This window comes from Coregonus lavaretus (genome assembly GCF_964263955.1).
Source record: "Coregonus lavaretus genome assembly, chromosome: 2".
NCBI lineage: Eukaryota > Metazoa > Chordata > Actinopteri > Salmoniformes > Salmonidae > Coregonus > Coregonus lavaretus.
The window spans coordinates 21,536,199-21,562,611 of NC_139989.1; the positions used below are offsets into that span (position 1 = coordinate 21,536,199).

Consider the following 26,413-nt stretch of genomic DNA (forward strand, 5'->3'; position numbering starts at 1 on the left):
TTAGGCCCTGGCAGCTGTACATAATACATGTGTTTCTAGAGGCAGCGGTTTAGAATACTACACCAACCCATTCTATATCTATGCTAAAAACACAGTTGCCCGGTTTCCATTGCTGCTTCTCCGTAAGTCTATGTGTATGTGTGCGAGAGGATATCTTTCCCTGACTGAGGGGAAGGTAGTGTCTCAGTATCTCTACATTCAAATTAGATCTCTCTTTTTCCTATTATCTATCTCCTTTCCCCTTGGCTGCATCTCCCCAGCTCTTTCTCACCATCTTCCACTCCTCATCCTCCTCTCTCTCTCGCTCTCTCTCTCTCTATCTGTCTGTCCCAGGGGTGACAGCAGTGTGTCAGGGCTCTGCTCCTGGCTGCTCCAGATGGCCCCGGCTGCTGGCCCCTGCCGGTCCAGAGGCCCCCAGCTCTTTGACCAGGGCTGTGGTTCTCACGGCCTGGGGGCCTGGGAGCCCGGGCACGCTGCTGGGCCTGGCCTCTGGGGCCTCTGGGGTCGACCAGCCGTGACAGCCCAGACAAAGGGGTGTCCTCACCACACCGCCCACCAGCCTACACATCCTCCACACAGCCACCCATCCTTGACCACAGAGTGTGGACAGTGCATCCAGATCACTGTCTAAGCTTCATAAGGGGGCGAATGCAAGCAGTGTGATATGTTACTGGTTGGAAGACTCGACACAAGTACTGTTTACTTCACAAGAAACACATACCTTATAGAAAATAACAGTCTGTCATATTCATACGTGATGTTATTGTCAAGAAGAGGTCTTATTAGTACATTTTCCAATAGAATGCTGTGAAGCAGTATGTCCAGCCAAAATGTGCGAAAGACTTGCAAATTGCATGACATATTTCCTCTTAATGATAGCATGACAGATGTTTTGTAAAGATGAAGTAATATCACATTAGTATCATAATTGCATATCTAATGATATGCTGAAATAAATCTGTTCAAGAAGATGGAAGATAATACAAATTGCCTCCTAACAGCCCAGAAAAACCACATTATTTCACATATTGTGAAGTTCATTTAATAACAATGACAACATGTAAAGCAACATGTGATAACATGAAACTACACATGTGAAAACATGTGATCACATCTGAAGTGTTCCAAAAACACATTTTCATATGATTTCACATATGAAATTTCACATGAAATCATGTGGTTTTTCTGTAAGGGAGGCATTTTCTTCACAATAAAAATCCTTTAAAAAAAACGTACAAACAGGAATTTGGGGATGTTTCAGAAAGGCATGTAAATGTGTATAACACTGTATGAATGATATTGGTCCACATAGAGTAATTGCTCTAAGGAAACACAAAACAACCCATGCATGTTTCCACCTACCCGGTTACTGTACACGGAAGAAAAAACAAAGAAGGGAAAATGAGAGGAGGATTACATTTTTCATGGCTAAAGAAACGTTGGTTAGCAGTGAGCGTAACACATTTTGACAGATCCAATTTCCCAAGTGAAGGTGATTTACATGTTTGCAGGTCAGTCTGAAGCATACAGCTTTTCACTGCATTCAGAACCTCATTCTATGATAGAGAGAATAGGAGAGAGAGAGAGAGAGAGAGCGAGAGAGAGAGAGAGAGAGAGAGAATGAAGGAGCAAAAAGCAAGAGTGTCTTTAATGACACATTGCAACATTGTTTTTTTATAGCTTGGCCGGCTCTTCATCAAAACTTGAATAAATCATTTCCCTTGCAAATGATTCACACACACACACACACAGACACACACACTAGCCTAGTTCTTTTGATAAAGCAGCCACCTTCTCTTTTGTTTTCTAGCTGTGCGGGGGATTAGTGAGCACAGGTCTTTGTCCGCCAGTTTTCCAGTTGAGCAGAACACAAGAGCTCCTAGTAGCTCCTACCTTCACTAATACAGTGAGACCTCCCATCACGATTTTCACTTCTTATTCTACCAGTAAGAACCAACAGCCAAAAGATGGCAATGCTTTCATTGAGATATCAAATCTCCTCTTTATACTGTCCATGTGCATCCCAAATGGCACCATAATCCCTATATAGTGCAGTACTAAGATGTTACATTTGACATGTGAGTGAAGATATATATCTGTGTGTTTTTTTTTTATATCTGTCTACTAGTAGTGCACTACATAGGGAATAGGGTGCCATTTGGGATGCAGCCCATGCTTTCAATGGGATCTCTCCCTATAAGAAGGATTTTCAATGGGACCTTTCTCTCCCTATGGTTTTTCTATGAAATATGGGTCGTTCCAAGAAATGGGTGCCTTTTGGAACACAAACTTTTAAGAAATTAACTTTAAAATATCTCTTCTTTCAACATTCAATTGGATGGAGGATATTTTTAACCTACGGAAAAACAAATTTTCCCATCTCAGGCATTAAAATCCTATGAACTAAGAGCATGTTATCTGCACTTGTACCACACTGTGTGTCAACACTGTTACGGACATTTATGTGACTGCCTAATTAAAATTAATACTGAACAAATATATAAACGCAACATGTAAAGTGTTTCATGAGCTGAAATAAAAGATCCCAGATATGTTCCATATGCACAAAAAGCTTATTTTTCTCAAATGTTGTATTTGTTTACATCCTTGTTAGTGATCACTTATCCTTTGCCAAGATAATCTATCCACCTGACAAGTGTGGCATATCAAGAAGCTGATTAAACAGGATGATCATTACACAGGTGCACCTTGTGCTGGGGACAATAAAAGGCCACAGTTTTGTCACACAATGCCACAGATGTCTCAAGTTTTGAAGGAGCGTGCAATTGGCATGCTGACTACAGGAATGTTCACCATTGAATGTTCATTTCTCTACCATAAGCCACCTCCAATGTCATTTCAGATCATTTGGCAGTACGTCCAACCGGCCTCACAACAGACCACGTGTAACCACGCCAGCCCAGGACCTCCACATCCGGCTTCTTCACCTGCTGGATCATCTGAGACTAGCCACCCGGACAGCTGATGAAACTGAGGAGTATTTCTGTCAGTAATAAAGCCCTTTTGTGGGGAAAAACTCATTCTGATAGGCTGGGCCTGGCTCCACAGTGGGTGGGCTTGGCTCCGAAGTGGGTGGACCTATGCCCTCCCAAGCCCACCATGGCTGCGCCCCTGCCAATTCATGTGAAACACATAGATTAGGGCCTAATGAATTTATTTCAATTGACTGATTTCCTTCTATGAACTGTAACTCAGTAAAATCGTTGAAATTGTTGCTTGTTGCGTTTATAGTTTTGTTTTGTATAAAAACATGTTTGAGATAAAACCAACATTTTCTAATTGATCCAATATCCCTTGTACAAATACACTCACATTTAATATCAAACTAATAAAGTTGACATTGGGCCTAACAGGGTTGACGATAACAGGGTTGAGGTTTTAGGTGATCATCGGCCTTTACACCTCATGTGGTGTAGAGCATGGGGCCACATGGTGTTCATGAAATTAGGAATTATTCCACACAAAAGGCACCCATTTCGTGGAACAACCCACATATCAAACATATCTAGTAGACACATATCAAAACACCTCCCAGACATCTTCACTCACCTCTGTAGCTCAATTGGTAGAGCATGGCGCTTGTAACGCCAGGGTAGTGGGTTTGATCCCCGGGACCACCCATACGTAAAAATGTATGCACACATGACTGTAAGTCGCTTTGGATAAAAGCGTCTGCTAAATGGCATATTATATTACATGTCAAATGTAACATTTTATCACGACTGCATAGTGAGTGTACGTTGTACTGATAGACCTTATTCAATGTAAATGAATTATGTCGTAAAATGTAAAGTTGGAGAAATGTATTTGCATGAATAGAGCCACAGTTGCAAGTTTAACACCTTCACAAAGCCATGGGAAAAATGTATTCATTCAAATTGAGCTATCTTTGACACAGGCCTATTCTCCAATCCCAATCAATGTGTTCCTTTTCTCTTCTGACTCTTTCCACTAAAATGACTTTCTATTGACAACAGAATGCTTTATCAAGACAAATACTCACTATAGAGCTAAACTAAAGAAACACCTTACAATTCCTCCATTTATTTTCCACAAACCTGGAAACCAGTCAATGGTCAACACACAAATAGACTGGTTCAACACACAATGAGCCCAAGGGTTTGACGAGTGTGTATGTGTGTGTGTGTGTGTGTGTGTGTGTGTGTGTGTGTGTACTTGCCTGGTGTGTGTGACGAGTTCATCAGGCGGCCATGTTGTTCATGCACTGTCACACAGAGGTCAAATATAACCGAGGATTACCCAGGAGGCAGAGTGTTATTCAGTTTCTGTTTTACATTCAACCCAGAGAATCTTCATTTTGCTTCTGAAGTACCGGCGAGAGACGGCTTTGAAATCATGAAAAATTATCATATCACATTGGTAACTGTACCACAGTTGTCCTTGATCTTTGAGTGTTATACTTGTAAAACATTCAGGAAAATAATTTATAATAATGCAGGATAATATAATTATGTGTTTGACTTTGGTATACAAACTGAATGTTTTTCTTATTCTACGTATATTAATCGCTATATACTACTATATCCTACTGTATGTTATGGGAAATGTGTAAACATTGTAATAGATTTCTCTGTAAATCTATGGATTCCCTGTTGCACTGGTAAATCTAACATGTATACATGTACTATTCATTGCCCAACTGAAACAGTGTGAGGGGGATATCTAAGTATTCCTCCTGACAGGCAACTCTCGGTCAGTCATTGGTATTCTGGTCTGCTGGATTCATAATTAATCAATAGCAGTCAGGCTGCTGATAATGTTGACTTAACATTTGGTCTGACATTTCGCTGCTGTCATTAGGTCTCCCCCCACGATGCCTAATCAACACTCAAATCACTCCACATAGACACAGACACACACGCACACACACAGAAAGTATCTCAACCTAGTACCAATGGACGTACCCATAGGGGTCCACAGCACTAGAACTGTGGAATAACTGTTATTCTGGTGCTTGCACAATCCCAGCTTCGATTCCCATGTAACACCAATCATTCCAGACATATTTTCATCATCTTCCAGACATCTTTATGTCTCATATCACATCACAACCCAAGCCCCAAAAACCCCTTCTCCCAATTTCCTACACTCTTAGAAAAAAGGGTTCCAAAAGGGTGCTTGTGGAGGGATAGGGTTCTACCAAGAACCATTTTGATCAGAAGAACCCTTTTTGGAAGACAATGGTTTTTGTAAGGCAAAGGGTTCTACCTAGAACCTTTAACATCCTAAGAAGTGTTTTTGGAAGAAAGGTCTCTTTGATAAGTCTTTGGAAGGCAAGAAGGATTCTTCATAGAGCCATATATAATATTTCCCAGCATGCTCTAGCATGTGTTACTGTAATATCTGTGTTTTTGCATTGATTGGTTGATAAATTTTATGCTACACAACGTTTTCTAAACTAATCCAATTTGTTAGTAATTGGATTTATTTCACACATTACTGAGATGGTTGTTCCAGTTTAGATGATTGAGGTAGTCTCAGTATTCAATCTTCCCTACCCTGGCAGTCATTCTGAATGCAGGTTGCGGGTGATAAGAAATGGCACTTGTTGGATAGCCTAACTCTTGCTGGATAGGTATTACAATTCACTTTGCAAGCCAACATAATGTGGCCTGTAAACCAGGAGATTCCTAACACCCCTGTGTTCGGGTATAACTCGGCCCTCAAAGAAAGGCCTTATACATGTAATGTATTGTTATAAATAATTACATTTGATAGGCTAATAAGGCTGTTGGAACTGTTCATAGGAAGAACCCTCCAAATATAAAAAGGGTTCTCGGTAGAACCCTTCATAGACGGTTCTAGGAAGAACCTTTAGATTATGAAATGGTTATTGGTAGAACCCTTCTTAGAGGGTTCTAGGTATAACCATATATAGGGGGTTCTTTGAATAACCCTCTGCAAAGGGTTCTACCCAGCACAAAAAGCTTTTCCCTATGGGGACAAACCGAAGAACCCTGTATGGTTCTACTTAGCACCTTTTTGTAGTGTTGTTGTTGTAGCATCTCTGTAAATGGATAGGACAGAAACAAACCACCATATACCACCCTATAATACAACAGGAGGAGAGTGGTGCCAAATTCCTCTCAATGGAACAACAGCACATTTCAGCCCATTAAAAAAAGCTCCATGCGGTTTGTGTTAGTGTTGTTACTGTTGTTGTTCCAACCCCGGTGTTATTGACTGTTGCTCTCTGCTTCCCAAAGTCAATTCCAATCGAAGCAAGGGCGACACACTCCCATGTTGATCCAAGTTCAGACAATGCCAGCGTTGCGTTGCGGTGCAGGAGCGGTGCATACTGAAATATCAAATCCTTTTTTTTTTCCTCTCACCATGACACCTTTCTATCAGACCACATCTGGCTATGGGAAGACTAGCTTGTCTGAGAGTCACTCTCTACGTCCCAAATGTGTTGAGTAAGAAATTTAGCTAATAATTACTACCTGCAGTGTGGGTCTGTGTGCTGCATGGATACAGCACACAGACCCTGTGTGTCTGATTGTGTGTGTGCGTGCGTGCGTTGTGTGTCTGTCAGTGTACGTGCGTGTGTGTGTGTGTGTGAATCAACTATCAACACTTCTCTGAGACTATCAGTTTTACTATATCTTCCCTGAATGTTAGACCCAATAAATGATGATGAGCAGGATATCGGTCATGATAATGGTGGGTGGGTCTTGGGGGATATGGGTTAGTGTAACTGAGAGAATGGTCCTACCTGCAACGTGAGCCAGATCTGCAGTGCTGACATTGTGAGGGTTGGTGCCCACCCTGAAGGTTATAGCTGGACCCAGCACTCTGAGAGATAGAAGAAAAAGAGATGAAGTTAGCTGCACCCCAAACTCAATACCCTTCCATTAAACCACAGACCGAGGTAGAAAAAGAGTAAAAGAGAGGAATAGAGAAGAGTAGAGAAAGACAGAGTGACTCCCTGAGAGCTTCAGCAACCAGCGAGCTTCAAATCAACTCGCACCTTTCATAGCAGACATGAACACAGACAGAGACAATGGAAGGGAGGGGGGTTGTTTTCTCGTTGTGTTTGAATTTGAACAAAACACCAAACACGAAACTGTGGCACCGTACTGCAGCTGAGAACCTTGTTTGCTTTTCACCTCTGGCTACCCGTCTGTCCAGGGCCAGGGACAGATCTTTTGGGGGGCATGTGCTCAAAATAAAAAAAGGGAACCCCCCAAAAAAAGTTTTAGCAACCGCTGTCATAGACTTGTTGAGAAATTATGACTTTGATTGTTTAGTAACATAAAAGCAATAGATGGCCACATCTTAAAGAGGAACTGTACCCGCTGATTTGGCCTCGTTTTTTGGCTTGCTCCTCAAGAAATGCTGGCGGCCATGACAGAAGCCAAACATGAGTTGGCTTGGGGGTGTGGTTTGATGGGTGTGTTTCTTGGGTGTGTCCTTGTCACCACCAAGACACACCCATCTGTCAGAACCTTGCCCGCAGCTGTTTCCCCCCACTCAATCACAACATACAAACCTCCTGCAGGTTGAGTTCAATAACTACAGCCAAGTAAGCTTTGAATAGGTCAGTAGCCTACAGAGTAATATGAGAAGAATGCAATTGCTGAATTTATTTACATATTCTAAACTCAGTGTTTTGATAACTTTCAGATGTATTAACAGGTCCATGTAGAATAAACAACCTTTTACATCATACCATATGTGTACCTTTCACCTTTCATTGTCATTACCAGCCGATACAGATACTGTGCCTATTGGCATTTTGTCTGGTGGTAATGGGGCTACCTTGGCAAACATGTCAGAGTGATCATACCTTCCTTTGTGGTGTCCCTTATTCAACAGGAGTTCCTTGATCCTGGTGCAGAATACACAGGGTTTCTCCCTCAATTCAATAACAGAAAAAGACAATACAAGTAAAAGTTGTGTCTGGTAAAATGTTTATGCCGAGTGCCAGATCTATCTTTAGAGACATCAGTATCAAGCCGTCTGTCAGTTTGGACTCCATCACATCATCTTGCAAGTCTCCAAGTGCTGGTTCCATAGATGCATCTGTGAATTCATACACAGTCAATGTTTAATTACAAATGGCAGTTAGGATATGTGATATCTGACAAACAAACACATAATATGTCGAAGTTTGAAGAGGTCAGACTAAACCTACCTAATTCTGGTCAACCCATCGACAACCGTTGGTGAGCAGGCAAGAGGTGAGGCTGGAGGTAAGGTCTTTGCCATCACCCCATTGATGGGCACGGCTGTGTAGATCAGCTCCTGGCCCCTCATCAAAGATACTGGTCGGGTCACACACAAACACACACACGGAGCACTGATTACATTATCAATGGTGGTTATGATTAGCATGGTGGTATCATGATATGTGAAGTGAATAGAATGTTAAATGCAGTGATCAGGCTGGTTCCAACAGGCTAGGTTATGAAGGTGAATTGGGACAAAACTCGAAACTGTTTTGACCTTTGACCAGGTCAAATGTCACCAACCTAATTAAAATGTCCTCCCGGTTCCATTTATAGGAATGCTCACAGCGAGGGCATGTCTGCGTGATGCTGAGGGTCCCCTTGCTGGTCTTCTCTATGTTGCAGGTTCGGCTGCAAACTGGACATCTCTCAAACAACTGCAGCAGGCAATCCGCATTAACAATGTACTTCCTCATCTTATGAGGCGGTGTTGACTGGGAGGGCCTGTGACAGGGTGATACAAGTCAATAGACAGCCAAGTGGTAAATTGCATTTTGTTATACAGAAAGGACAAAGCTTTTTGATAATGCACTTCACAACCAAAATGACTCTACTACTTGTATCTGCTTGGCTGGGTAATTAACCTACTAGTTTATCAAAACAGGTATTTTTTATACAACTTTTCACATAACACACATTACCGTTGTTGATGAAGCCGTCTGTGTCATCAGGGCAGTAACTCGGGTCAAGCTAATTCTAGTTCGTCACCACAGCCACAAAGTCATAAAGCCCTCCGATCTCTACTATTTATCTTCTTATATTTTATTTTATGCCTAACCCTAACCCCACTGCTAACCTTATGTCTAACCCTAACCTTAAATTAAGACCAAAAAGCTAAAATTTTACGATATAGCCAACTTTGACTTTGTGGCTGTGGTAACTGGTGGAAACCCTAATTCTATGCTTTACAGATGTAGACTGACTGTAGCTCCAGATTGGATTAGATTCAGGCCGGTGACGCCGTTACGGTTTGTTGCTCCTAGTTCACTGTATTAGTCAGACTCAGACACGTTAGCTACCACCATAACTGCATCCATTATTTCGTTTTGCCCTAAACAATACAGAATAAACTTGTATGAGCCACAAACTAACTTGCAAATGCGACATGTAGGCTAACATTAGCTAGCTAGCATTATCAAATGAGAATGTTACATAACCAGCAGTATCTAGACAATACACAATAAACTTGTAGGAGCTACGACCTAACTAAGTTGTAATGAGGTAGGTAGCTAGCTAGCTACGCTAACATTAGCTAAAACATTAGCTAGCCTGCCTTGCTAGCTAACGTTAGCTAGCCTGCCTCGCTTTATTAAAAGATAGCTACCTAGAAAACCAGCAATAAATGTATCTAACGTCGTTAGCTAAGTTATACCAGAGAGGTCATTATATTCCAGTGTCTCTGGCTATACTCACCACCACCGGTCGTTGCACACCAAGCTAGTGTTGCTGGTGCAGACATGGGAACCGACGAACTCCAAGCACCTATTCCGCATACTAGCTAGGGTCCTTTGGCAGGGCATGCAAACCATAGAACTTTGGCTGTGGAGGCATGGTCAATCAGTATAAGGGCTGTGATCCTTTGAACGAATTGGGGGCGATGAAACAATGGAGGCCCATTCAATGAAGGAAAGCGAAGTGGGCGGAGAGGCGATTTGCATGTGGAGCTTGGAAAAAGGGGGCATTATTTGCTGACATAATTATAATCCAAACCCAACCTTCATATACTCGTAGTTACGCCCTGAGGTTCCAAACTCCGTTTTAGACGAGACTGACTTTATGTTATCCTATTTACACTTTATAGTCAATTTTGACACTAGAATAAATGTTTCTGACTCATATCAATGCCACATAGGCCGTTTTCAAAGGGAATAGTTGCTTTTTAGGGGCAGTCGCTCTTTAATGGCAAATTAAATGACACCCTTAGTCTCAAATGCTTAAGTCTTATTCACTTTACTAATAACAATAACAAAATATTAATACAATTATATAAAACTCTGATGGGTAAAGTATTTTGCAGAACTATTTTGAACTGGAATAAATAATGCACTATTTAACAATGACCAACACAATTCCAGTTAAAATAGAAGATTGAGAGAAATACTGTAGCCTACCATTGCTATATCCAACCCAACTCCATTTGTTGCCACTATGTATCCTACCTGGCTGAAACTTTGATCCAGTGGAAGAAGTATTGAGGAGCAGGGAGGTTGAAGGTCACTTCAGGGATATAGCTGCTGCTCTACACTACCCCAAAATAAACCAGTAATGAGAGCAAATGAATAGAAGATTGTGAGAAATACTGTAGCCTACCATTACTATACCCTATATTACTATACACTGTAATAAATGTCCTGTAATTTTTACAGTGAATTACTGGCAGAACAGTAGCCAGTAGGTTACTGTAAATTCACAGTAAAATACTGGCAGCACAGAAGCCAGTAAATTACTGTAGATTTACAGGACCTTTACTGAAACACAGATTTACAGCATATTACTCTACTGAGCGGTCTAAGGCGCTGCATCTCAGTGCTTGAGGTGTCACTACAGACTCCCTGGTTCGATTCCAGGCTGTATCATAACCGGGGAGTCACATAGGGCGGCGCACAATTGGCCCAGCGTCGGCCGGTGTAGGCCGTCATTGTAAATAAGTATTTGTTCTTAACTGACTTACCTAGTTAAATAAAGGTAAAATAAAAATGAGCTCCGCCCACAAACAAGGCCAAATTTGATCAAAATACAAATAGTTTGATGGCGGAGACATTTAGTTAATTTAGCGACACTCTTGTCCAGAGTAACTTACAGTCACTACATTAAACTAAGGTCGATTGACCATCCATTTTTAATAGCTCCTATTATGCAATTGTTTCTAGTCGCCACCAGATGGCAGGATATCGCCACAACCTCATGAAAAATACCAACTAACTTACCTTACAAGTTCTACTCAATAATATGTGTTTCAATATTTATTTACTACACACATGAGTGGTAAGTCAGTACTGTTGATGTTGACTGATTTCCTTATATGAACTGTAACTCAGTAAAATCTTTGAAATTAAGACATGAAAGTGAATTCTGACAGTCTAAAGGCACTTAGTTGATTCTAAAATGTTGTATTCTATACCCATTTATAGAGAAACAAGTTATTAATGTGTTTAATAAGATTAAAGATTCTCTCAGGGGACCCTATTTAAATTTCAGGGGACCCCACATGGGTCCCGGACCCCAAGTTTGGGAACCACTGTACTACTAACCTTGCTTCAATGGATCCTCTCTCCTTGTATCTCCTTTGCCTCCTTCATTGCAGCCTGACTCACCACTGTCTGGCTCACTACCTTCTGTAAATAAAAGGCCTTTTGTTATGAGAACTTAAAGTAGCTCACCTTTTGACTATAGCTAGCTTAAGTCAACTGCTCCTCCTGAGGTCAGGCTCCGATCAACGTTAGCTTCTAACTTCATCCTTCTAGCCAGCTAGTTTTACAGTGCATTCGGAAAGTATTGAGTACACTCAACTTTTTCCACATTTTCTTATGTTACAGCCTTATTCTAAAATGGATTACATGTTTTTTTCCCCTCATCAATCTACACACAATACCCCATAATGAAAAAGCAAATGTTTACACATTTATTAAAAATGAAATACCTTACTTGCATAAGTATTCAGACCCCTTGCTATGAGACTCAAAATTGAGGCTCAGGTGCATCCTGTTTCCATTGATCATCCTTGAGATGTTTCTACAAATTGATTGGAGTCCACATGATTTGGAAAGGCACACACCTGTCTATATAATGTCCCACAGTTGACAGTGCATGTCCGAGCAAAAATCAAGCCATGAGGTCGAAGGAATTGTCCGTAGAGCTCTGAGACAGGATTGTGTTGTGGCACAGCTCTGGGGAAGGGTACCAAAACATTTCTGCAGCATTGACGGTCAACAAGAACACAGTGGCCTCCATCATTCTTAAATGGAAGAAGATTGGAACCACCAAGACTCTTCCTAGAGCTGGCCGCTGGGCCAAACTGAGCAATCGGAGGTGGGAGGGCCTTGGTCAGGGAGGTGACCAAGAACCCGATGGTCACTCTGACAGCGGTCCACAGTTCCTCTGTGGAGATGGGAGAACCTTCCAGAAGGACAACCATCTCTGCAGCACTCCACCAATCAGTCCTTTATGGTAGAGTGGCCAGACAGAAGCCTCTCCTCAGTAAAAGGCACATGACAGCCCGCTTGGAGTCTGCCAAAAGGTACCTAAAGGACTCAGACCATGAGAAACAAGATTCTCTGGTCTGATGAAACCAACATTGAACTCTTTGACCTGAATGCCAAGCGTCACGTCTGGAGGAAACCTGGCACCATCCCTACGGTGAAGCATGGTTGTGGCAGCATCATGCTGTCGGGATGTTTTTCAGCGGCAGGGACTGGGAGACTACATTTTAAATTTACATTTACGTCATTTAGCAGACGCTCTTATCCAGAGCAACTTACAAATCGGTGCATTCACCTTATAGCCAGTGGGATAACCACTTTACAATATGTTTTTTTTTTCTTTCTTTGGGGTGGGGTAAGGGGGGGTAGAAGGATTACTTTATCCTATCCCAGGTATTCCTTAAAGAGGTGGGGTTTCAAGTGTCTCCGGAAGGTGGTGAGTGACTCCGCTGTCCTGGCGTCGTGAGGGAGCTTGTTCCACCATTGGGGTGCCAGAGCAGCGAACAGTTTTGACTGGGCTGAGCGGGAACTGTGCTTCCGCAGAGGTAGGGGGGCCAGCAGGCCAGAGGTGGATGAACGCAATGCCCTCGTTTGGGTGTAGGGACTGATCAGAGCCTGAAGGTACGGAGGTGTCGTTTCCCTCACAGCTCCGTAGGCAAGCACCATGGTCTTGTAGCAGATGCGAGCTTCAACTGGAAGCCAGTGGAGTGTGCGGAGGAGCGGGGTGACGTGAGAGAACTTGGGAAGGTTGAACACCAGACGGGCTGTGGCATTCTGGATGAGTTGTAGGGGTTTAATGGCACAGGCAGGGAGCCCAGCCAACAGCGAGTTGCAGTAATCCAGACAGGAGATGACAAGTGCCTGGATTAGGACCTGTGCCGCTTCCTGTGTAAGGCAGGGTCGTACTCTCCGAATGTTGTAGAGCATGAACCTACAGGATCGGGTCACCGCCTTGATGTTAGCGGAGAACGACAGGGTGTTGTCCAGGGTCACGCCAAGGCTCTTCGCACTCTGGGAGGAGGACACAACGGAGTTGTCAACCGTGATAGCGAGATCATGGAACGGGCAGTCCTTCCCCGGGAGGAAGAGCAGCTCTGTCTTGCCGAGGTTCAGCTTGAGGTGGTGATCTGTCATCCACACTGATATGTCTGCCAGACATGCAGAGATGCGATTCGCCACCTGGTTATAAGAAGGGGGAAAGGAGAAGATTAGTTGTGTGTCGTCTGCGTAGCAATGATAGGAGAGGCCATGTGAGGATATGACAGAGCCAAGTGACTTGGTGTATAGCGAGAATAGGAGAGGGCCTAGAACTGAGCCCTGGGGGACACCAGTGGTGAGAGCACGTGGTGCGGAGACAGATTCTCGCCACGCCACTTGGTAGGAGCGACCGGTCAGGTAGGACGCAATACAAGAGTGAGCCGCGCCGGAGATGCCCAACTCGGAGAGGGTGGAGAGGAGGATCTGATGGTTCACAGTATCAAAGGCAGCAGACAGGTCTAGAAAGACAAGAGCAGAGGAGAGAGAGTTAGCTTTAGTAGTGCGGAGAGCCTCCGTGACACAGAGAAGAGCAGTCTCAGTTGAATGACCAGTCTTGAAACCTGACTGGTTTGGATCAAGAAGGTCATTCTGAGAGAGATAGCAAGAGAGTTGGCTAAAGACGGCACGCTCAAGAGTTTTGGAGAGAAAAGAAAGAAGGGATACTGGTCTGTAGTTGTTGACATCAGAGGGATCGAGTGTTGGTTTTTTGAGAAGGGGTGCAACTCTCGCTCTCTTGAAGACGGAAGGGACATAGCCAGCGGTCAAGGATGAGTTGATGAGCGAGGTGAGGTAAGGGAGAAGGTCACCGGAGATGGTCTGGAGAAGAGAGGAGGGGATAGGGTCAAGCGGGCAGGTTGTTGGGCGGCCAGCCGTCACAAGTCGCAAGATTTCATCTGGAGAGAGAGGGGAGAAAGAAATCAAAGCATAGAGTAGGGCAGTGTGAGCAGGACCAGCAGTGTCATTTGACTTAACAAACGAGGATCGGATGTCGTCAACCTTCTTTTCAAAATGGTTGACGAAGTCATCCACAGAGAGGGAGGAGGGGGGAAGGGGGAGGAGGATTCAGCAGGGAGGAGAAGGTGGCAAAGAGCTTCCTAGGGTTAGAGGCAGATACTTGGAATTTAGAGTGGTAGAAAGTGGCTTTAGCAGCAGAAACAGATGAAGAAAATGTAGAGAGGAGGGAGTGAAAAGATGCCAGGTCCGCAGGGAGTCTAGTTTTCCTCCATTTCCGCTCGGCTGCCCGGAGCCCTGTTCTGTGAGCTCGCAATGAGTCGTCAAGCCACTGAGCAGGAGGGGAGGACCGAGCCGGCCGCGAGGATAGGGGACATAGAGAGTCAAAGGATGCAGAAAGGGAGGAAAGGAGGGTTGAGGATGCAGAATCAGGAGATTGGAGGGAGAAGGATTGAGCAGAGGGAAGAGATGATAGGATGGAAGAGGAGAGAGTAGCGGGAGAGAGAGAGCGAAGGTTGCGACGGCGCATTACCATCTGAGTAGGGGCAGAGTGAGTAGTGTTGGAGGAGAGCGAGAGAGAAAAGGATACAAAGTAGTGGTCGGAGACTTGGAGGGGAGTTGCAGTGAGATTAGTAGAAGAACAGCATCTAGTAAAGATGAGGTCAAGCATATTGCCTGCCTTGTGAGTAGGGGGGGACGGTGAGAGGGTGAGGTCAAAAGAAGAGAGGAGTGGAAAGAAGGAGGCAGAGAGAAATGAGTCAAAGGTAGACGTAGGGAGGTTGAAGTCACCCAGAACTGTGAGGGGTGAGCCATCAACAGGAAAGGAACTTATCAAGGCGTCAAGCTCATTGATGAACTCTCCAAGGGAACCTGGAGGGCGATAAATGACAAGGATGTTAAGCTTGAATGGGCTAGTGACTGTGACAACAAGGAATTCCAATGAGGAGATAGACAGATGGGTCAGGGGAAAAAGAGAGAATGTCCACTTGGGAGAGAAGAGGATTCCTGTGCCACCACCCCGCTGACCAGATGCTCTCGGGGTATGCGAGAACACGTGGTCAGATGAGGAGAGAGCAGTAGGAGTAGCAGTGTTTTCAGTGGTAATCCATGTTTCCGTCAGCGCCAAGAAGTCGAATAACTGGAGGGTAGCATAGGCTGAGATGAACTCTGCCTTGTTGGCCGCAGAACGGCAGTTCCAGAGGCTGCCGGAGACCTGGAACTCCACGTGGGTCGTGCGTGCAGGGACCACCAGGTTAGAGAGGCAGCAGTCACGTGGTGTGAGGCGTTTGTATAGCCTGTGCGGAGAGGAGAGAACAGGGATAGACAGAGGCATAGTTGACAGGCTACAGAAAATGGCTACAATAATGCAAAGGAGATCGGAATGAAATGAACTAAACATCTGGGAAAGCGAGAGAGCAGGGCCTCCCTCACTTACGTTTCACTGAAACACCCAAATATAACTCTCCCAACTTCCACCTCAGAAACTATAATCCTAGTCAGGATTGAGGGAAAGATGAACGGAGCAAAGTACAGAGAGATCCTTGATGAAAACCTGCTCCAGAGCGCTCAGGACCTCAGACTGGAGCGAAGGTTCACCTTCCAGCAGGACAACGACCCTAAGCACACAGCCAAGACAACGCAGGAGTTGCTTCGGGACCCAGCCAGAGCCTGGACTTGAACCCGATCTAACATCTCTGAAGAGACCTTAAAATAGCTGTGCAGCGACACTCCCCATCCAACCTGAAAGAGCTTGAGAGGATCTGCAGAGAAGAATGGGAGAAACTCCCCAAATACAGGTGTGCCAAGCATCATAGCCAAGAGGACTCGAGGCTGTAATCGCTGCCAAAGGTGCTTCAACAAAGTACTGAGTAAAGGGTCTGAATACTTGATGTCGGATGTTTACATACACTTAGGTTGGAGTCATTCAAACTCATTTTTCAAAAACTCCACACATTTCTTGTTAACGAACTGTAGTTTTGGCAAGTCGGTTAGGACATCTACTTTGTTCATGATACAAGTAATTTTTTCAACAATTGTTTACAGATTATTTCATTTATAATCCACTGTATCACAATTCCAGTGGGTCAAAGTTTACATACACTATGTTGACGGTGCCTTTAAACAGCTTGGAAAATTCCAGAAAATTATGTCATGGCTTTAGAAGCTTCTGATAGGCTAATTTACATAATTTGAGTCAATTGGAGGTGTACCTGTGGATGTATTTCAAGGCCTACCTTCAAACTCAGTGCCTCTATGCTTGACATCATGGGAAAATCAAAAGAAATCAGCCAAGACCTCTTTCTTTAGACCTCCACAAGTCTGGTTCATCCTTGGGAGCAATTTCTAAACACCTGAAGGTACCACGTTCATCTGTACAAACAATAGTACGCAATTATAAACACCATGGGACCACGCAGCCGCCATACCGCTCAGGAAGGAGAAGCATTCTGTCTCCTAGAGATTAACGTACTTTGGTGCGAAAAGTGAAAATCAATCCCAGAACAACAGCAAAGGACCTTGTGAAGATGCTGGAGGAAACAGGTACAAAAGTATCTACATCCACAGTAAAACAAGTCCTATATCGACATAGCCTGAAAGGCCACTCAGCAAGGAAGAAGCCACTGCTCCAAAACTGCCATAAAAAGCCAGATTACGGTTTGCAACTGCACATGGGGACAAAGATCGTACTTTTTTGAGAAATGTCCTCTGGTCTGATGAAACAAAAATAGAATTGTTTGGCCATAATGACCATTGTTATGTTTGGATGAAAAAGGGGGACGCTTGCAAGCCGAAGAACACCATCCCAACCGTGAAGCACTGGGGTGGAAGCATCATGCTGTGGGGGTGCTTTGCTGCAGGAGGGCCTGGTGCACTTCACAAAATAGATGGCATCATGAGGAAGGAAAATTATGTGGATATATTGAAGCAACATCTCAAGACATCAGTCAGGATGTTAAAGCTTGGTCGCAAATGGGTCTTCCAAATGGACAATGACCACAAGCATACTTCCAAAGTTGTGGCAAAATGGCTTAAGGACAACAAAGTCAAAGTATTGGAGTGGCCATCACAAAGCCCTGACCTCAATCCAATAGAAAATGTGTGGGCAGAACTGAAAAAGCGTGTGCGAGCAAGGAGGCCAACAAACCTGACTCAGTTACACCAGCTCTGTCAGGAGGAATGGGCCAAAATTCACCCAAATTATTGTGGGAGGCTTGTGGAAGGCTACCCAAAACATTTGACCCAAGTTAAACAATTTAAAGGCAATGCTTCCAAATACTAATTGAGTGTATGTAAACGTCTGACCCACTGGGAATGTGATGAAAGAAATAAAAGCTGAAATAAATCATTCTCTCTACTATTATTCTGACATTTCACATTCTTAAAATAAAGTGGTGATCCTAACTGACCTAAGACAGGGAATTTTTACTAGGATTAAATGTCAGGAATTGTGAAAAACTGAGTTTAAATGAATTTGGCTAAGGTGTATGTAAACCTCCGACTTCAACTGTAGATGTAATATTTAAAATGTCTAAAGTCTTGTGAGGCCTGTGGGCATCCTAGAGCAAAACAAGTTTCACCTTTCCACAGAGGGGTCATATTAGTGTGTAGCCCAAACTGTTCGGATGCTACAGACAGAAGTTGGCAGATTGGCTGTACCGTCGAGTCCCACAACGCTTGTGGGGGTCGTAGAGCAAAATGGAGAACACCATCGTGTTCGTGATAGTCTCATCTGTATTGTCCGGACGCTACAGACAATTTTGTGAGAAGACAGATTTTCGGGATGTCTCATGGTCTGACAAACACCGCTCTGGCTCTGTCACCTTTCACCGCAGATGCAAAAGTGCAACATCGGCGGATGCAGTGAATTAAGATATCTCTAGCTTAAACTGACAGATTTTTAAGGGGATTTTTGTATTATGCTAATTAAATTTCCTCTGGGCACGGACATCGACTCTAGGGGGTTTCATATTTATTTTTTATTCTGATTTTTCAGGGGGTGCTGCAGCACCCTCAGCAACCCTACTTCCCGCGGCTATGTTTGCAACACACGGTTTGAAAAAGCACATGATCAAACAAGGCTTCGGACGTCATTGATGACGTACTTCTGATAAAGTGATACACGCATCGGCGCACTGCTTCGAAGTTAGCTGCTTAGCGATTTCGAAGCAAGCCTCCAGTATCAAACGTAACATCACTATGATTCAGTACAATACTGTAAAATGTGCCTACTATACAGTAAGAAAGTAAATGCTACTGTAATTGTAATATTTTACAGTATTTACTGTAATTACATGCGATTGTTGCAAGCAAATTGGCTGCTTGGTATTTGTATTTGACAGCATATTTATGAATAGTTGGTGTTTTATACCACTTGCACTTCTAGAGGCCTACACAAAGGCTTCCAAGCTGGCCGTGATTACAGGGCAAAACAGACTAAAAGGACTAGGCAAACCACTCAACCAGTAATTAAGGCCGTGTCTAGACTTGACAGTTCATGCAGCTTTTGTATTCTGATAATGTAGTTCTGATCATGCGTCTATATTTACATGTGTCCACCATGTCCACATTATGTCCATTCCCGCGCTATATTCAAATGCCAGTATGCATTCTACAAATGGTGGAATAGGCAAAATATGATAATAACATAACAACAACTCCATCAGTTGGCTAAGTAGCCAGGTAACCTCTGTACTGTAGCTACCCAGCAAGCTAGCAGGCAACGTTAAAGGGATTGCAAACGAGTTAGCATAACTCTAGCCAAACAAAATATAGTTTTCTAAATATTAGCTAGCTGGCTAGCGTTTATGAAACAGCAAACACGTTCCACACACGCTAGGAACGTATTTCCTCCAACGTTACAATGAAAAGGTGCCTCTTGGTCCCAAAACACAAGTTTTCTGGAGACTTGTGGGAGGAGTGCTAATGGTGTTGCCCAGTGTATGCGGTTTCAGTAGCCTGATTGGTTCCAGACTGAGGAGACATCCACACACAATGCATCCCTGACCACCTCCTGAAGTGGTCAGACAGATTTGAACACAATCAGACCACAAAGCGACTTTTGTGCGTCTAGACCTGTCTTTTCAGTGCGAGCTTCGTATTCTGATAGCAGAAGCCGCATGTACTGTACGTGTCAAGTGTAGACACCACCTAAGACTTGCTGCCACGCTGATCTGTCCCCTATATACATTCAATTGTTAGGGCACTACTACCACATATCAGTTCAATTGGTACAGCATTCTCACTAACAGGTGCAACAAATATGTTAACGATTCTTAACCTCCCACAACTTTTTTCCACAATGCACCATAATTTACAGAACACTGCAGTAAATATACAGCAAAATAGCCATACAGTACTTTATTGTTAAATTGTATTGTAATACATTAACAGCAATTGCTAACATATGCAATTATACATTACAGCATACCAATGAATATTTGGTGTGTTATATCACTTGCACTTGTAGCAGCCTTATGGTGCTTTCAAGACAACTGGGAACTCTGAAAAATACGAGGTCAAATCATGACGTCAGTCGGAAAGTTGGAGCTCTAGAAAGAGGCCCGAATACCTGAGTTGGAATTCCGAGTGGGATGACCGTTCAAATCGATTTTTCCCAGTCTGAGATAGTTTTTTTCTAAGATGGCAGTGACTACAGGGCAAAACAGATCAAGAGGACATGGCTAAACACTCATCCATTAAAGGTTTAAACTTGCTGCCACTCTGATCTGTCCCCTATACACTTCACATTGTTAGAGAACTACTACCACATTTCAGTTAAATTGGTACAGCACTCTCACTAATGGGTGCAACAAGTATAGCCTCTTACAGATCACGCCTCAAAATATGTTAATGAGACAGAAACAATATCATGCACCCACTAGTGTTCAAAAGGTTTATAGCACTTCAAAAATACAGTCTGGTACTGAATTACAGTAAATGACTGGAAGTACAGTGGCCAATAAATTACTGTAGATTTACAGGATAAGATATTTAGATGTTTTTTTTAACTGTTTGGTACTATAGTCTGTGGGGTACAGTATTCTCACTAACGGGTGCAACAAATATAGCCTCTTACAAGGCACACCTCAAAATATGTCAATGAGCCAGAGTCTTTCTCAGCCCACAACATTTTCCCAAAATGCACCATAATTCACAGTATGCTGCTGTAAATAAACAGCAAAACATGTAATACAGTACTTTACTGTAAAATGGTTTCGCACAATTTTACAGCAGTGTAACGGCATGCCATTGAGCCCCCATAGTGCATTGCTCTTTACAGTACTGTACTGTAATATAGAATTACAGTAGCTAACTGTAAATATTTTGCTGTAAATGTACAGCAATTTGTTACAGTCTGCAATTTGGCTGCTCTACGATGTGCAAAGGATTTTACGAGTCACGTTACTAACAAAGGCTCTGGGAAACACCTTGGCTACTAAAGATACACTAAATATACAAAACACAGGAGTCTGCTGAGGGGAGAAAGGCTCATAATAATAGGCGGAATGGAGCAAATGGAATGGAATCAAACACCTGGAAACCATGTGTTTGATGTATTTGATACCATTCCACTATTCCGCTCCAGTCATTAACACGAGCCCGTTCTCCCCAATTAAGCTGCCACCAACCTCCTGTGATACAAAAGTATGTGGACACCCCTTCAAATTAGTGGATTTTGCTATTTCAGCCACACCCGTTATTGATAAGTGTATAAAATCGAGCACACAGCCATGCAATCTCCAGAGACAAACATTGGTAGTAGAACGGCCTTACTGAAGAGCTCAGTGACTTTCAATGTGGCACCGTCATAGGATGCCACCTTTCCAACAAGTCAGTTCGTAAAATTTCTGCCCTGCTAGACTGTAAGTGCTGTTATTGTGTAGTGGAAACGTTTAGGAGTAACAACGGCTCAACTGCGAAGTGGTAGGCCACACAAGCTCACAGAACGGGACCGTCGAGTCCTGAAGCGTTTAGTGCGTAAAAATCATCTGTTCTCGGTTGCACCACTCACTACTGAGTTCCAAACTGCCTCTGGAAGCAACGTCAGCACAAGAACTGTTCATCGGGAGCTTCATAAAATGGGTCTCCATGGCCGAGCAGCCGCACACAAACCTAAGATCACCATGCGCAAGCGTCGGCTGGAGTGGTGTAAAGCTTGCCGCCATTGGACTCTGGAGCAGTGGAAACGCGTTCTCTGGAGTGATGAACCACTCTTTACCATCTGGCAGTCCGACAGACGAATCTGGGTTTGGCGGATGCCAGGAAAACGCTACCTGCCCCAATGCATAGTGCCAACTGTAAAGTTTGGTGGAGGAGGAATAATGGTCTGGGGCTTTTCATGGTTCGGGCTAGGTTCCTTAGTTCCAGTGAAGGGAAATCTTAACACTACAGCATACAATGACATTCTAGACGATTCTGTGCTTCCAAATTTGTGGCAACAGTTTGGGGAAGGCCCTTTCCTGTTTCAGCATGGCCTGCACAGAGCCCTGACCTCAACTCCATCGAACACCTTTGTGATGAATTGGAACACCGACTGCGAGCCAGGCCTAATCGCCCAACATCAGTGCCCGACCTCACTAATGCTCTAGTGACTGAATGGAAGCAAGTCCCCACAGCAATGTTCCACCATCTAGTGGAAAACCTTCCAAGAAGAGTCGAGGCTGTTATAGCAGCAAAGGGGGGACCAACTCCATCTTAATGGCCATGATTTTGGAATGAGATGTTCGACGAGCAGGTGTCCACATACTTTTGGTCATGTAGTTTACATCATATGACAGTTCTAACGATGATTTTAACACTACGAAGGCTCTGGGAAACACCTTGGCTACTAAAGATACATCGTAGGAAGGTTCTACCAATGGGAAACGAGGCCCTGATCTATTACATTCATTGCTTTGCTTAACAGAATTAGAATGTGTATTGTGTACGCAAATAATTTATCTTCATAAACATGATGATGATCATACACTATTTAATATTCATGATATACAGTATGGCTGGCTGGCAAGTGGCTTGTGTGTGACTATATGATGGCTAGCTTGACTACCTGGGTTGTTGCTGCCCTGACGTGCAAATCCCAGCTGAAAAAGGAATGGAGTTGAGTCTGAGGGTTGTTGATGCAGCCACTCCTCTCTCTCTGTCTCTCTCTGCTGTGCGTAGGCCTATCTATCAGCCAACCAGACCGAATATTGCTGATGTAAATCAGCAATTTAGCAAGTCACATTATGCTGCTGTGGAGTGGTGTTGATATGTAAAATAGCTATGTAGCTAGCTATACACTCGAATTGACCTGTGACCGCCTCTCATGCATGTTTGGATACTAGGTGCGAGCTCCGTACAGGACAGACTGGGAAAAACAGGCACAACCAACGGACCGGGGGGAGGGGTGGGGGGTTGCGCCTGTTAACTAATATCATTATGGCCAAAATAAAAACTAACCAGACTGGACATGATGAAGAAACTCCCTCCAGTGACAGTAAAAAAAAAAGGTATAAAGTAATTTTAAAAATATATGTCTGCAGAAGCATAGCCTCATTCCGAGCTACAGACCATCAGATAAAAATCCTTCTCTGAGACCAATAGGCAGAAAGCCAACAGCAATTTGTAAAAAAAAATGTATCTAGTTCTTCTATAGAATTGAATGGTGGTGTGATGGAGACACATACTTCTACATCTTAGCCACAGGCCAGGAGGTTGTTGTATTGCATTACATTTGAAATACTATGGTACTTAGGTCTTTTAAATGATGCCAGGAATATATATTCTTTCCTGATTACAATATTACAATTCACAAGCCATTGAATCTAAAAAGTATTGCAAAAAAAAGTATCACAATAAAAAAATGTCTCCCAGCCCTACTGCCCAATACAAAAATGGTGGATAAGACACAACCAAACATTGTGTTGGAGCAGTAGTTGAGGGGAAATGTCTGAATTCCAGAATGTCCGAAGTGTGAGGTGTGAAGGGGCATTGTCAGGTGAAATTACCCCATGGGCCCTGTTCAAAAGTAGTGCACTACATAGGGAATAGGGTGCCATTTGCGACGCATGTCAAGTAATTTTTCACCCGTTGAGTTTGGCCTGGGAAGTCTAGTTACTTCTAGCCTCTTTGTATGAGCTGGGAGAAGATCCATCATTACACTGCCAGCCCATAGTAACCCCGCCTGAGAGAGAACCATCCGTCACAGCCGCCATGGGAGGCATAGGTTGAATCTCAAACGGCACCCTAATCCCTAGTAGGTGCACTACTTCACTATATAAGGAATAGGGGACACACCCATGGACGCAGCTTTGAATGAGCATTGAGTGAGCAACGTTCCTCACTGTTACCTTCTCTTCTCAAAGAGAAACATGTTTCCTTTAATGCCTTTAACTGAGCTCTGTTTGCTCTCTCAAAGGTCTATATTTCCACAATCACTCCAACATTCTCCTTGGTGCCAACGGTAGGCCAGGAATCTTGATGCATCTCAAATGAAACAGTTGTGTTTTTCTTCCTTAAAAATTGTCTAAATACACTCTGGAAAAACCACTACTCTAGGGTGATTGAGTTGAATAAGTTTATCTACCAAACTCAGCTGGTGTTCTGTGTAATCGAATGGGGCTTATAAGCTCAGTGCTCATATTAGCTTAGTTGGGGGAAGTGTGTGACTGTGTGTGTCTTTGTGTACGTGTGTGACCACCTGTCTGCCTGTCTGCGTATCTGCGCATGTGTGTTCGTGCTCGTGCATGCATTGGTGTGTGTGTTTGTGTTTGTGTTTGTGTTTGTGTGTGTGTCCATCAGTTCACCGGGTTCAGTTCCTCTCAGCGTACCTCAATCAGTGTCTCAGGAGGTCACTCCCTCTAGTGTCTATGATCAGTAAAAACCCATACGTCATCACCATAGGCAAAGAAAAGTGCTGTTTATACTTTTTACATAACAGTACCGAATGTACAATCTGAAATCCATCCAAAACGTGCACCGCAAAGCTAAACCACCTAGTTTTTATACGTCTCGTATCCTGTTCTATGTAGTATCTATTTTATCTAGGGCGGCAGGTAGCTTAGTGGGTAAGAGCGTTGTGCCAGTAACCGAAAGGTCGCTGGTTCTAATCCCCGAGCCAACTAGGTGAAAAATCTGTTGATGTGCCCTTAAGCAAGGCACTTAACCCTAATTGCTCATGTAAGTCGCTCTGGATAAGAGCGTCTGCTAAATGACTAAAATGTAATTCAATCTCATCCTGCACACATACAGAGAGAGAAGCCTGAGGCTGCTTCCCAAATGGGTTCCTTTTGCATCCCTTTGATATTTAAAGTAGAAATTGTGAACCAATATTTAATATTAAAATCCTGTTATATTAAATGAAGTGCCCTTTAACATAGACATTCTGACCACATGGAGAATTCAATAAATATGAATAAAGACTATCTAAAGAGCCAAAATGCATTATTTTGACATGTACCTCTGTTAGTGGCGACCCGTCATTCAGGGCAGGTGGGGAAGTTTTTTTCTTGAGTAAGGCAGCTCCAAAATGCAGGTGTTTCAGCCTAGCTCAGTGCTTTCTGTGGTGGTGGGGCAGCCAGCGGAAAATACGGCGCGTAGGGGTTGGTAATGTTCTCTAGTTGCGCCGTGATTGGCTCAGTATTCTGTCACTCATCGGGACATTATGTCACTGCAAAATCTACGGGTAGAGCTCGAAAATTCAAGCCCCTTGGGTGCTGCCATAGAGTTACATTAGAAGTGCCTATCCAAGAAGGCTCAAGGTCATTGGCCACAGATAAAATGACTTCAAATCACGTTATATCTACAGTAGCTTTGATTGGACTGATCATGTCAACATCATACTTTCAAAATCTTAGCTAGCAAGCTAGCAGTCATCGTCATGAATCAAGTCGACAATATACTGGCAAATCCTTTTCAATCCTTGTCATATGAAGAGAAATAATGAAGAGAAATTATAGATAAAAAGTATCGGAGCTCATCGGCCATTGGCCATAAACATTACACAACAAGTTGGAAATCGCAAATTCAACAATGAATGGTTTGGAAGGAATCAGTGGCTACCTGCATTGCAAAGCAATCACTACGCTGCTATTCAGTGGAGTGGGTGTGTGGTCCAAGTCTGGGTTTAAGGGTCTCTTTTCCAAGCTTAAAAGGATAAACATTCAACATTAGCCATGCTGTCAATCCAGCATAACTTCTGCCGCGCTCAAACTGGAAACTAGGGAACTGGGAAATCTCAGACTTCAAGACAACTGGAAACTCTGAAAAAAAACGAGCTCCGACTGGGAAAATACATTTTGAACGGTCATCCAACTCAGAATTGCAAGTTGGGAACAAGGGCCACTTTCTAGAGCTCCGACCTGGAGATCACTGACGTCTTCATCGCTGCGACACCTTCCTGTTCATGATGTAATATGCCAGGGAGATATGTATACTGTAGCTAAGAAAGTAATACTAAATGTATGTTAGTAGCACATGTGCCTCACCCTAATAATTTGGTAAATTTTCCCCTCATAATTTAGCCTACTGTTCTGACTTGGTGGTGCACATGTAGCCTATAGCCTGTTTTAGAGAACTGTAATCATTGAATATTGTAAGAGCTTTCATTGTCTGCTTATATGCTCCCTTTATTTATTATATGGTTCTGACTTGGTGAACAGGGAGAATACTGTAAGAACAGCCCATGTTCTGAATTCTGTCGCTGTACATTTCAAAAGTGCTGAACAAATAGTTATATTGACTATGTACATCCTAGCTCGCTAATTCATGTCTTAATCGAAATTTCGGATTGCCTCTTATCCGCTCGTCGTCCCCTTATGCCATAGTTTGTACATCTCAATTATCAGTAGAAACCACATTTGTTTGAGTAAGTCAGCCATATCAGCTATGTTTTTTTTAAAGGCAGTAAATGAGGCTGAATGAACTGTTTCGCTGCCAGACAAGTGGTCCTCTGTAGCTCAATTGGTAGAGCAT

General features: G+C 43.3%; 1 protein-coding gene across 1 annotated transcript in view; it reads right to left on the reverse strand.

Annotated features, from left to right (window-relative positions):
- Window positions 1–26,413, reverse strand: part of LOC311100424 (receptor-type tyrosine-protein phosphatase N2-like) — a gene marked incomplete at both ends in the record, with an annotated part of 320,583 nt that overhangs the window by 160,484 nt on the left and 133,686 nt on the right. The window contains one exon of the mRNA XM_084141339.1: window positions 6,758–6,837. Within this exon, the coding sequence (XP_083997465.1) occupies window positions 6,758–6,837 (80 nt within the window). The remainder of the gene's footprint in view (window positions 1–6,757; window positions 6,838–26,413) is intronic.